The sequence below is a fragment of the Ciconia boyciana genome, chromosome 6, assembly GCF_034638445.1.
Source record: "Ciconia boyciana chromosome 6, ASM3463844v1, whole genome shotgun sequence".
Classification (NCBI taxonomy): domain Eukaryota; kingdom Metazoa; phylum Chordata; class Aves; order Ciconiiformes; family Ciconiidae; genus Ciconia; species Ciconia boyciana.
The window spans coordinates 36,047,445-36,059,671 of record NC_132939.1 but is presented as its reverse complement, the minus strand read 5'-3'; the positions used below and the strand labels follow the sequence as shown (position 1 = coordinate 36,059,671).

The 12,227-nt window shown below is 34.0% G+C and overlaps 1 protein-coding gene across 1 annotated transcript in view; it reads left to right on the top strand.

The window, feature by feature from the left end:
- RYR3 (ryanodine receptor 3) overlaps window positions 1–12,227 on the top strand; it is a 263,605-nt gene that overhangs the window by 226,879 nt on the left and 24,499 nt on the right. The window contains exons 79-92 of the mRNA XM_072864265.1: window positions 1,749–1,858; window positions 2,693–2,744; window positions 3,441–3,494; window positions 3,768–3,867; window positions 4,105–4,184; window positions 4,447–4,523; window positions 6,140–6,213; window positions 6,456–6,473; window positions 6,944–7,024; window positions 7,435–7,523; window positions 7,966–8,094; window positions 8,472–8,576; window positions 9,704–9,785; window positions 10,104–11,428. Of these exons, the coding sequence (XP_072720366.1) occupies window positions 1,749–1,858; window positions 2,693–2,744; window positions 3,441–3,494; window positions 3,768–3,867; window positions 4,105–4,184; window positions 4,447–4,523; window positions 6,140–6,213; window positions 6,456–6,473; window positions 6,944–7,024; window positions 7,435–7,523; window positions 7,966–8,094; window positions 8,472–8,576; window positions 9,704–9,785; window positions 10,104–11,428 (2,376 nt within the window). The remainder of the gene's footprint in view (window positions 1–1,748; window positions 1,859–2,692; window positions 2,745–3,440; window positions 3,495–3,767; window positions 3,868–4,104; window positions 4,185–4,446; window positions 4,524–6,139; window positions 6,214–6,455; window positions 6,474–6,943; window positions 7,025–7,434; window positions 7,524–7,965; window positions 8,095–8,471; window positions 8,577–9,703; window positions 9,786–10,103; window positions 11,429–12,227) is intronic.

The following is a 12,227-nucleotide window of genomic DNA, read 5'->3' as shown; positions in this document are numbered from 1 at the left end:
CATTAACCACCTGAGCTGTAATACTATGTTCCGTTACCCCTCTTGATCTCACTTTCACAACCCCCCCAGGCACCGTTCTATTAACCTCTTCCTCCATGGCTATCAGAACTATTGGATAGAAACAGAGGAATATTCATTTGAGGAGAAACTAGTTCAGGATTTGGCTGTAAGTACTGACATAATTGGGCATATTTTTCAGTGCCCACTTTAGTGTATATTTTATGTATCTATTATAACCTATATTTAATTTTTGTGTACTGTATGCATATGCATAAACTTATAAAATATTAATCCTTATGCTTCAGGGCATAAGGTCATTTTCTGCTGTGGTCAAAAAGAGATTCGTCCTGTGATGCACACTGAAGTGCATTAAGGTGGTTATGCCTTCAGGCGAACTATGTGATACTAATTCTTGGGAAGAGAAATGGATTAGATAAACTGTCAGACTATTTTTGTCATTATGGTAATTCCTATGTTCCTATATTTTATTTACTGTTTTTTTAAAGCTTGACACAATTGATCCTTTTCCCCTTTTTAAAATTTTTGTTGATGCATAATATTTAATTTTAACATTTTCAGCTTTGATACAAATTAATTTTGCTGTTTTCTTGTTGATACATCATAAGGAGAAGTAAATATATGCAGCCATATTCAGCAAAAATTTAATTTACATGTGTACTCGATAAAAGTGTTTGGTAAACTTCAGCATTTTGTCACTGAATATTGATTCAGAAAGACTACTGCTTTTTCTCTTCCCTCTCTGTAGTTAGTTTGTCCAAAATACTTCCAAGGGGCCTATCTCCATAGTGTCTAAACACCACGAAAACGAATATATAGCTTCATGGATCACATGAAGATGTATCAGGAGATGCTTCAGTATTAGCAAAAGCAGTCATGTTGTGCTTTTTAAAGACCCACTGGTAGAGAAGGTTGTATGATTTTTCAAAATTACAGCTAATATGTTCTTCATACTCTGGACAATTATATGGTCCCAGTCTTTGTTTGACTTTGTTGCTTCTTTCTAAAGGAAGGAATGAGGCCATTAATCAAAACAGTGATTACAATTCTTTCAGATTTACTAGAGAAGTAAATTGAACTTCCGTAATTACAATTATTACTATAATTACAATAATTCTACAATTACAAACCCTACAGAGGGGTGATAACACAAGGAAGGTAAAGGTGACATGCTGCTCTTTTGCCAGTGCTGGCTGTGTTATATTTCAAACTGCCAAAAAATGTTTGAAGTTGACAATAAAAGCAGTCCTTACATTTGTTGAATCAAGGTTACCTAGAAATGATATATGAAAGTATTGTAGCAAACAGTAGTCTGAATAGGATGTATCTGATAATGTCATTAAAAATAGTCCCATTTACCGATAATTCTCCTGCTAAATAATTGAGCTGGGACTTTCTTTCAATTCTGGCCCACTGGAAACACGTAATTTCTGCTGAATAAGGCTTTCCTAAGATTTTCACTGTTTCATTCTCAATACCTTGCAAATGAGAAACTTCTAATGTTACTATCAAATATGAATAACAATCAGATACTCTAACTCCTTCTGAGTCATACAGGCACATAATGTTGCAGGTTATGCTGTAAGCTGTATGCTGAATAAGATGAATACTGGAAGTTAATACAAATTGGACAGAATAAAATTACTGAAATCCTTTTCTAAGCTTAATTACTCATTTTTTTCTTACTTGTGAAGCTTAATTTGTATATTCTGATATAAATCTTGAGACAGACACCTCCAAAAAAAGATGAAGAGGAAGAGGAAGAGACTGAGAAAAAACAGCCTGATCCACTTCATCAGATTATCCTCTATTTTAGTCGCAGTGCTCTCACAGAGAGAAGGTAAAAAGAGCTGTGTTGAAAAGCACATTGAGTAAAAGCACACAGTAATTTAATTTCTAATAACATTAAGGAAGTGATTTAACACAACTGCAGTTCATTATTGTGCATGGTGAATACTTTTTTTGCCTCTCAGTTTCATTACAGTTTTCATGTATTTAAACTTGGTATAACCTTTATATTGAGACAAATATTGACTATTTTTGACATTTTAAAAGCTTGGTAAATACCCAATACAGAAATAACTGAGTATGAATTCTCATAGAAACGTAAAGTCTACAGGAACTGCTGGTTCATTCAGAGTACCCTCCCCTGGTCTCTGCTGGTAATAGATGTGTGTTCTTGTTGTTGGTATTCATTACATTTTATTCAGTATGTCAGAAAAGGTTTCATTGATGATTAGCATGAATCTCTTTCAGTGCCAGTTTCTGTTTTGAATTTAGACTGTTGATTAGAATATGTATTTTGTGTGAGTAGAGTACTCCAATGCTTCATACTCTTTTTCTGTATGACTAACGTAATCTTGCCATCTGACAGTTATAATTATTCTAACTTATATCTCCATAATACGTTTCTGCACCTGCAACAGTGATCCTTACTTATCCAACATGACTAAGTTGGATGTCCAAATATACCTCTAAATAGTTTAATTAAAAAGTTACAGAGACTTGGTTTGAGATAAGAAAATACATTTATAATACACAAATCTACTTGAAAATCATATCTACTTTAATAAAATACCCTTTAATAAAAATGATATTTAAATATTAGTAGGAGTATGACATCTTTTTATTACTACATCCTAAAATAATTTTAAATATTTTTTACTTTTTATAGCAAACTAGAAGATGATCCTTTATATATTGCATATTCCGCCATGATGGCAAAGGTAAATATATCATTTCAAGCTCCATCCCTCAGGTGCTTCCCATTAATTTTAGATGCTTTTTAAACCTTTTGCTTCTGTTTCTTACGTGGACTGCTCGATACTAGTGATTTCTATCTTTTTAATGAAGCAAATGCTCTTCGGAGGTATATATATACACAATGAGAAATTTCCTACATTAAAATAATATTATAAAATTCCAGTAGGTGCAATCCTGTTGGTATTACTTGGCACTTTGTTTTGTACAGGATTAACTCATGAGCAGTCTTAACATGTTAGTTATCTTTATTCTTTGGGTAATTATTTTGGAGTTAATATCTGAAGTCTGCCAAAAATAAGTTGACAATCAGTTTTTGCAACATACTGATTACAGCTGGCACATGTGTGGAGAGTTTGACTGTGAAGATAAATATTATGGATGTAAATGGAGATATGACACAAGAACACATAGCCTGCAGTTACAGGGTGTATATGTAGTTGGATGAATAACCCGAAGTACTCATACATTAGGGAATATCAGCTTCTCAGTGTGGATGAGCACAAATATTTACGATTACAGGGATTTTAAATCTTCTTAATGCCTTTAATGATTACTTGAAAAAAATTCTTTGGTCATTTTTGTAGAAATACTATATTAAAAATAGGCGTTATGTTTCATAATAAGCAAAATCTTGTGATTTCCCTTTCTAACATAAAAAGAGCTGTCAGGAAGAAGAAGAAGAGGAAGAAGAAGAAAAAGAAAAGACATTTGAGGTGAGAGTTTAAATATTTCTTTCTCATTGCCTAATGTACAAGTATTTTAAATATGTCCGCTAGAATAAATGCAAGAATAACACAGGGTGTATCGAGCTGGTTTACTAGGTTATTCATATAAAAGAAAGACAGTGTGTTCTGAAGTTTTGGAATCAAACAATCCGTGGATTATGGCGGCAGATGGCCTTCAACAACTTCAGATTTCTCATCTTCCTATTTTTCCTGAGTCAATTCCAGTCTGTATTCTGTTCTCACTTTTGTTCCCAAACCCAGGAGAAAGAAATGGAAAAACAGAGAACTCTCTATCAGCAAGCTCGCTTACATGATCGTGGAGCTGCTGAGATGGTCCTTCAGATGATTAGTGCAAGCAAAGGTAATGTTCTGTGAAGTATTAAAAGTATAAATGATATACATGTCCTATGTATAATGCTATACATATATATAGTGTATTATGTCATTATATCTATGATATGTATATCATGTACAACTTGTATATAATGAGGCAAAATAAATGTCAGTTACAACTATACTAGGTAAAATTTCCAGACTGCTTTTCTGATTGAATAGTTCATAATTGCAAGTTTTAATGACTGTACCGTTGTTTTGACAGGTCATACAGGACCCATGGTTGTTGAAACACTAAAACTTGGTATTGCTATTCTAAATGGTGGGAATACCATTGTTCAACAGGTAATTCTTTTCTAACTACTGTGAGTCTTGCTTGTATAAAGGAGGCAAGTAATTTTGAGAATTTTAGTGTTCTGTCGTGTTTTTATTTTAGTGCGTTTAATTTTAAGGTAAACAGTGAAGAAATATCAGGGTATTTTTGGTACAATAACAATGATATTATTGCTTGCCAATGATTTGCTTTTCGAATGGTAATTCACAGAGTTGTTAATTCATATAATTTTAATATAGATTATTTTTTTTCCCCAAAATGTATATCCTCTAGAAAATGCTAGACTACCTGAAGGAGAAAAAGGATGCTGGATTTTTTCAAAGTCTCTCTGGCTTGATGCAGTCCTGCAGGTAAAAGCATAAATTGTATTATTACAGTTTCAGTTTTATTCAGGTTGGTGGCTTATTGCTCAGTGCAGGTGGATTTGTTATATTTAAATTACAGGAGTCACAGATTGTAGAACTCTTGTGGGAAATTTTTGTGAATCAGAGGAATAGCATGTTACTCTTTTAGAGTATTCTTCCAAAGGAGAAAATAAAGCAAAGACTGTGTATGCCTTTGAAGGCTTAGTTTGGAAAGGTGGAAAAGTAAAGTGTAATGGCTCCTTCACTGGTCCCAGATCCTTCAAGTTTTCTGTCTGAGTGGTTCTAAGGAAGGAGAAAAGCAATCACTGAAGGAGAGACAGGCCAGTGGAGCTTTACTAAGCTTTCAGTTTCTGCACATCTCTGACAAGTTACATAAGCTCTGTCTCTTCATCTGAATCCTCTGCATATGTATCAGGTTTGTTAGAGATGGCATGTGGCTGGTGAGATTATAGTAGTCCATTCCCTTGATAAACCAGAAGTTCAAATTAGTTAAGGTAAAGGACTCCCATAAAGAAGGTGGAAAACTGTTGGTGTTTCTGATTACTCTTACTGTAGACAACCTCCTTTTCTCAGCCTTTTAAAGCAACAGAAGGGTTCTGAAGGAGCAGATTGGGAATTAGAAGTGGAGAAGCTGTATGAAGACAGGAAAAAATGTGAAAAGAATGGTGACCTGCACTGCAGAAGTTATCGCTGAGTAGTTGCAGCCTAATTAAATAACATCTATTTATGTAGAACAATTTAGCAAGGACTTGCTCAAACAGGACCTGCAGTGATGATATTACCAATTGTGTATGCGTATCGTTCAGGACTTCATTAAAAACGGTTTTGATAAAATGACTTGAACACTGACAAGAGAATTAAAATGATGCTTTAAAAAATGCTTTTGGTTTTAATGATGTCGCTAGATAGTAGAATATGTGACTGCATTGCTGTTTAACTGAAAAAAATTAGCTAATCATAGAATTATATTTGGACTGTTTGAATGAAAGTATTCTGCCTGGGTGGTGAGAAGAATCATCTGTTCCACGTGCTGGGCTATGCCAAGTTAGCAAAAGAAAACTCAGATATCAGTGTATTTTGACCTTGGAAGACATGGAATCTCTGATTCCATATATGTCTTCCAAATATGGAATCAGACATTCCATATATCTTCTGAATAACATAATAATGCACAATATATACCGTAACAATATAATAGAAATAATAGTGATAACTTAGTGGAAAACAGGGTGACTGAGAAATAACTGCAGTAATGTCCTTTTGGCAGGCAGGTTTAAGTCAATATAAAGAGTAATATTTCAGGTTCCTTTTCCACTTTTCATTTATACATGAAACCATGAACGACATTACTGGAAGTGAAGTTAGGTAAGTGGTGAGACCTGACCTGAGACTCATTTCTTTTCAGAAATGGACACGTGACCCTTATTTTCATCCCAAGCTCTTTTATTTAATATTCATATTAAGTAGAATATGAGGCAATGCATGTCACAGTGGGTCAAGACTAGTTGTTGAAGGCCTCCAGATTTCCTAGAAGAAAATAATTTTCCATTGTGTACTATAGTACCTTTTCCTGTTTGTTTTTTTTTTTTTTTCAATATAAGTGTTCTTGACTTGAATGCATTTGAGAGACAAAATAAAGCAGAAGGACTGGGAATGGTTACTGAAGAAGGAACTCGTAAGTAGAATGAAATTGATTCCAGTAGTACTTAAAACATTATTTGTGCTTCCTTCTTTAACTAGAACTGTTATTTACTGTGGCTTGGGGTTTCTGTTGATAAACTTACTATAAGTAATTCTAGGCTTTGAGTTCTGAATATGCTTTATATTTACAAAATCTTTAGCAATAATTTTGAAGAAAAACACTGTAACTTCCAATATTCTTATCCTGTATTCTTGTTATTTTTCTTTGATCCACAGTCATCGTTCGTGAGCGTGGTATGTTTGGGTTTACAGTTTTCGATACTATTGTTGCAAAAATGTGTTGCAAATATAGAGAGAAATCTTTCATTGCATCTTCCCAGATATCTTTAGGTTTAGCTTTATGGTCTGCAGCAGGTTGTGTGTTCAGCTTGGATAAACGGTTTGATGCTTATTAAAGAAGTGTCATTCATATTTAAGGCATGATTTCAGTTATGACTAACCGTTTACTTATTAGATATATATCCTGTTGCTTTTTTTTTTTTTTAACCATGGATGCATTGGAGTGCTAAATATTTTGGCTTTGCTTTTTCTGTCTCAGTTTTTCTTTTCATTATTATCAGTCTGTTTCTTTTAAATCGTTTTAACGCTTTTATAATACTGTTTTTTATTAGAATTCCAGTTTTAAAGGTTGCTGTAAGATTGTGTGTTCTGCATACTTAATCATAACAGTTGTCACATAATCATTATATTTATATATTTTAAAGGTGAAAAAGTGTTGCAGCATGATGAATTTACTCGAGATCTATTTAGATTTTTACAACTGCTCTGTGAGGGGCATAACAATGGTAAGTGAACTGAATTAATTTTCGGGAAAATGTGTGATGAGTCTGTTCTTAAAGAGAGTTGAACAGAACCAATTCTAAAGGGTTTTTTCCTCTAATTCATTTAGTTTTCTGAGGGGAAACTGGCATGCCAACCATTTGAATTGCGGAGTTCAATTTGAATTTTTAAGTCTTAATGTAATTTCAGTTTTTATGCCAATCATTAATAGTAAAGCCTATTGCAAGTCATGTGGATAACAATTCTTCAGTTGTATTTACATTGTGCTCTACTGTAGTTCAATTTCCACCACAGAAGCATCTGTACCCAACAAGGTACTTAAAAAGAATGTATCCTCCATGTCTCCATGTACAAATAACCTTGTATTTTTTATTTCTATATACACTAACCAAGCACAAATCACTTCTTGTTTCAGATTTTCAAAATTACCTACGTACTCAGATGGGCAACACCACAACAGTAAATATTATCATTAGTACAGTTGACTATCTCTTGCGTCTTCAGGTGAGGAAAAAACAGAAGAAAATGGAGTATAAGATATTTGCCTTTCCTTCATTTTTATAAATTCACATTTTACTGGAACCAAATGTGAAAATCCTCTCTTCAAGGTTATCTAAAATAAAGAATTCTGATTTAATTTATTTCATCTCTTCTTTCCTTTTAAAATAGATAACCTTTCAGACTTCTGTGTGAAACCAGATTTTTGTTCATTGTTCACTTCTGCAGGGAGCATAGATAAAAATGCAAAAAGTTATTGTCATGAGAAATAGATTTACACAGAAATACTAAATTTCATCTGCTGATGATTCAACTTTTGGTGATACAAATGCAGGCGGTAAATACTGCATACAGAATCCAAAATTAGAAAACGTTGTTTTTTATAACTTTGTTTAACATTGTTAAACAAATGTTGTATAACATTTATAATATTTTTTTTTTTTCTTAGGAATCAATCAGTGACTTCTATTGGTACTATTCAGGAAAGGATGTCATTGATGAATCAGGACAACGTAACTTCTCTAAAGCTTTGGCTGTCACCAAACAAATATTCAATTCCCTTACAGAATATATCCAGGTAAACAAAATATTTTGCTCAAGGTAGTAACAGTGAAGTTCTATGATTACATGGCCTGATGATGTCCTATCATAAATTTGCAAGTACTCTGGTTTTATTTTTCTTAATTTTGATGAAGTTACGTGGAATCACTGGCCCAGTGTAAAGTTAATACTAAAACATGTGAATGGCTGCATATTTAACATGATATGATCTAGTATTTGTGCACTAGATGCTGAAGAGACCTCAGGAAGCTTTCTCATGTAGCTTCATGGAAGCCTGAAGTTTCTTTTTTTTAATTTTTTCAGGGAGAAATCTTAGGAAAGCAAATTGTTTTATTTGTTTTGTTTTATTCTATTTTATATAAATAAAAAATGTGTTTTTCTTAATTTTTTTAGGGCCCTTGCATAGGTAATCAACAGAGTCTGGCTCATAGTAGGCTGTGGGATGCAGTTGTTGGCTTTCTTCATGTCTTTGCCAATATGCAGATGAAACTTTCACAGGTATTTTCAGTAGTCAAGTAATCCTTCTTTGCTTATGTTTATAAATTATAGTCAAGTGAATGTTGAAAGCTTTAAAGCAGTTAATGTGCTGATACTCATTGGTTGTGCATGGGCCTATTGTAATGTAGAGGTCCAAGACTGAATTTCAGGACTAGCATCTTCATATCACTCCTTTTAGCGTTAATCATCACTGTGCACTCACCTTTTCTAATATCAAACTCACTGCTTCCAACTCAATTATACCTTTCTGATAATGAAGGTGGCAATTTGGCCCCTTCCTCCCTGTTGCCAAAACCTGATGATCTGTCAGAGCAGAAGCACCATTAAAAGCATGGTTCCCGTGCTACAGCTAAGTAGGGCAAGAGGAAAGCTGGGAAAGATTCAAAGAGGGAGGGAATGTCAGTTGCCTTTCCCAGTTAATTCATCACAGGCACTGAGCAGGAGGGCAACAGGCAGTGTTCAGTTCACTGTGCAGGGCATTGTGGAGTCCCACCCCTCTTCACAGTTTGAGGCTTATATGTTCTTTTGCGACTTCTGCTTAATGTACCCATACACTCAAGCCACTAGGCACTGCATGGAACAGTGCAGAGAGTAATTTCCTCACTCTTATTCGTGTCTTTGCTACCCTCTGACTTAATCATAAGATTTCTTCCCACCCTACAGAAGTATATCAGAGTTTTGAGGATACTTAACAGTTTTTAGGTCCTTAATGTTAGTCACAAATCCATGTTAGACTTAGTTCCGTTTGAGTGGTAATGCATTATGCCATTAAATATTCCCTGTGAAGTGAGAAAGGATGGATTCTTTCTGAGATGAATACTGCCAGATTTGTGGATTAACCAATTTTGTGAGTTTATGCTGTCCCTTATCTGCACTTTGGTACTCCTTAATGCTTTATTAAAGCTTATCTTTATGGTATTAATACCTCTGCTGTAGTGTTACCCTTATATTGTATAAGACATCTGATAGTAATCATAATAAAATGACAATGAAATGTTGCTGAAGAATGTGAACTACATTTAGATGACCATCCTGCATACTGTTTTTTTCCAAATGTATCTAGTTTTCCAGATAAATGCAAAGAAAATCTTACACTCTGTTTTTGTTTTTTTTCTTTTTTTTTACAGGACTCTGCTCAGATTGAATTGCTTAAAGAACTGCTAGATCTGCTAAAGGATATGGTAGTGATGCTCTTGTCATTGCTTGAAGGTTGGACCTGTTTTTCTTTATGGTCAAATATGATTATCTCAGCTTCATAATGTAATGTACGATAATTATGTTAATCTTTCTAAACTGTTTTTTAATTGCCTTTATGTAATGCCAGGAAAAAACCTATTTCATGTTTATTTAACAATTATTCTGGAATACACATAGTCATAAAAAAGAGGGCTGCTACAGAAAAGCATGTTGAAAGAAAAATTACAAAGATTTAAGAACATTTTTGTTCTGTTCTCAGCATGATTATGAAATTTATTTGCTTCAAATGTAGCGATGCCAAATAACTTCCTGTTTTAACACACTACTTAGGTAACGTTGTAAATGGAACTATTGGAAAACAAATGGTAGACACGCTTGTAGAATCATCTAGCAATGTAGAAATGATTTTGAAGTTCTTTGACATGTTCCTCAAGTTAAAAGATCTGACTAACTCAGATGCTTTCAAAGAGCATGACCCGGATGGTAAAGGCATCATTTCAAAGAAGGAATTCCAGAAATCAATGGAGGCTCAAAAACAATACATACCATCAGAGATTGAATTCCTGCTGTCCTGTGCAGAAGCTGATGAAAATGATATGTTTAACTATGTTGATTTTGTGGAAAGATTCCATGAACCAGCCAAAGACATTGGATTTAATGTAGCAGTATTGCTAACAAACCTTTCAGAGCACATGCCTAATGATTCACGCCTTCAGAGCTTACTTGAACCTGCGGAAAGTGTTCTTAATTACTTTGAACCGTACCTTGGCCGTATTGAAATAATTGGTGGAGCCAAGAAAATAGAAAGAGTTTACTTTGAAATCAGTGAATCCAGTAGAATGCAGTGGGAGAAGCCACAGGTGAAGGAATCCAAAAGGCAGTTCATATTTGATGTTGTAAATGAAGGTGGAGAGCAAGAAAAAATGGAACTCTTTGTGAATTTCTGTGAAGACACAATCTTTGAAATGCAGTTAGCATCCCAGATCTCTGAAACGGATTCATCCGAGAGGCCTGAGGAAGAGGAAGAGGCAGAGCCTTGTTATGTAGTGGATATTGGAGATGATGAGGAAGAAGAAAAGTCCCTGGAATCTGCTTCAGCTTTTGCAATGGCCTGTGTTGCAGTGAAAAAGAATGTTGCCAACTTTTTTAAAATGGTCACCGTGAAGAACCTAAGGAAACAATACAGGAAAGTTAGAAAGATGACAGTAAAAGAGATGGTGAAAGTGTTTTTCTCCTTTTTCTGGATCCTATTTGTAGGGATGTTCCAACTGTTCTTTACTATAGTGTGGGGAATTTTCCAGATTCTTTGGAGCACGGTATTTGGGGGTGGCCTCGTTGAAGGAGCCAAAAACATTAAAGTTACTAAAATATTAGGGGACATGCCTGACCCAACACAGTTTGGAATCCATGATGATGTTTTGGAAGCAGAAAAAGCTGAAGGCGCTGAGCATGGCATCAGAGCTGAACTTGTGCAGTTTGTGAAGGGTGAAAAGGGAGAAACTGACATCATCTCAGACATTTTTGGCATTCATACAAAGAAAGAAGGTGGCTCAAAACATGGTCATGATGCTGGACTTGGAGATATTGCAGAAATCCTTGGTACTGATATCCAGGCATCTTTGGAAAACACAGTTCGTAAGAAAAAAGGATTACAGGTAAGTTAAAGAGATTTTGTATTTCTTTGCAGAAAATAATAATAATACAAATATATTACTGAATTTTCTATTAGTAACTGAATTATTTGTCAGTTAACTGATTTATAAATGTTCTCAATGAGAACATACTTTATAATCTGTACTGTTTTAAAAACAAACAGGAGAGTTTACATGGCAGAAAAATTCAGCCCAGTGTGTTTAGATTTCACTGCAGTAAATTGTTGTTATTGCTCATTTGGACTTTATTCAAAATGAAAATTGCTAGCTGCTTTCTAGGCACAGTTTTTGCTTTGAATGGTTTACAGTCTTGTTTATTCTGTGTATCCCATTTTTTCACAGTATATGTCAGTTACTTTTACAATCTACTTTTTCCATAATAATGCCTTATCATTATCGTCTTTCTTCTACATGCTTTACTGATCATATACAATAAAATATCCTGTTTTCCTATTATTTTAAATAATTTTGCCTGAATTTGTTACTTTAATGTTTATCATATAATCATTCTTTACTTTTATTCTGGTTTATGAACAATATAATTTGTTCCACTCAGCTGAGCTAAATATAATTTATCATCCTGTTTAAAAATAGATTGGACTAAATGTCAAAACCCAAATGCATTTGTCATATTTGGAAGGCATTATGTTTCACTCTACACTTCAGATCTGTTTCTACTTGTTATTCAAATATATGTTTCCTCTCATCATTAATCTACCTCTTTATGGTACGCTTTCCAGATATTTTCAAGATAAACCTCTGTTGTACAACTTCTTAGTTCATTATTCCACTTCATTCGTAT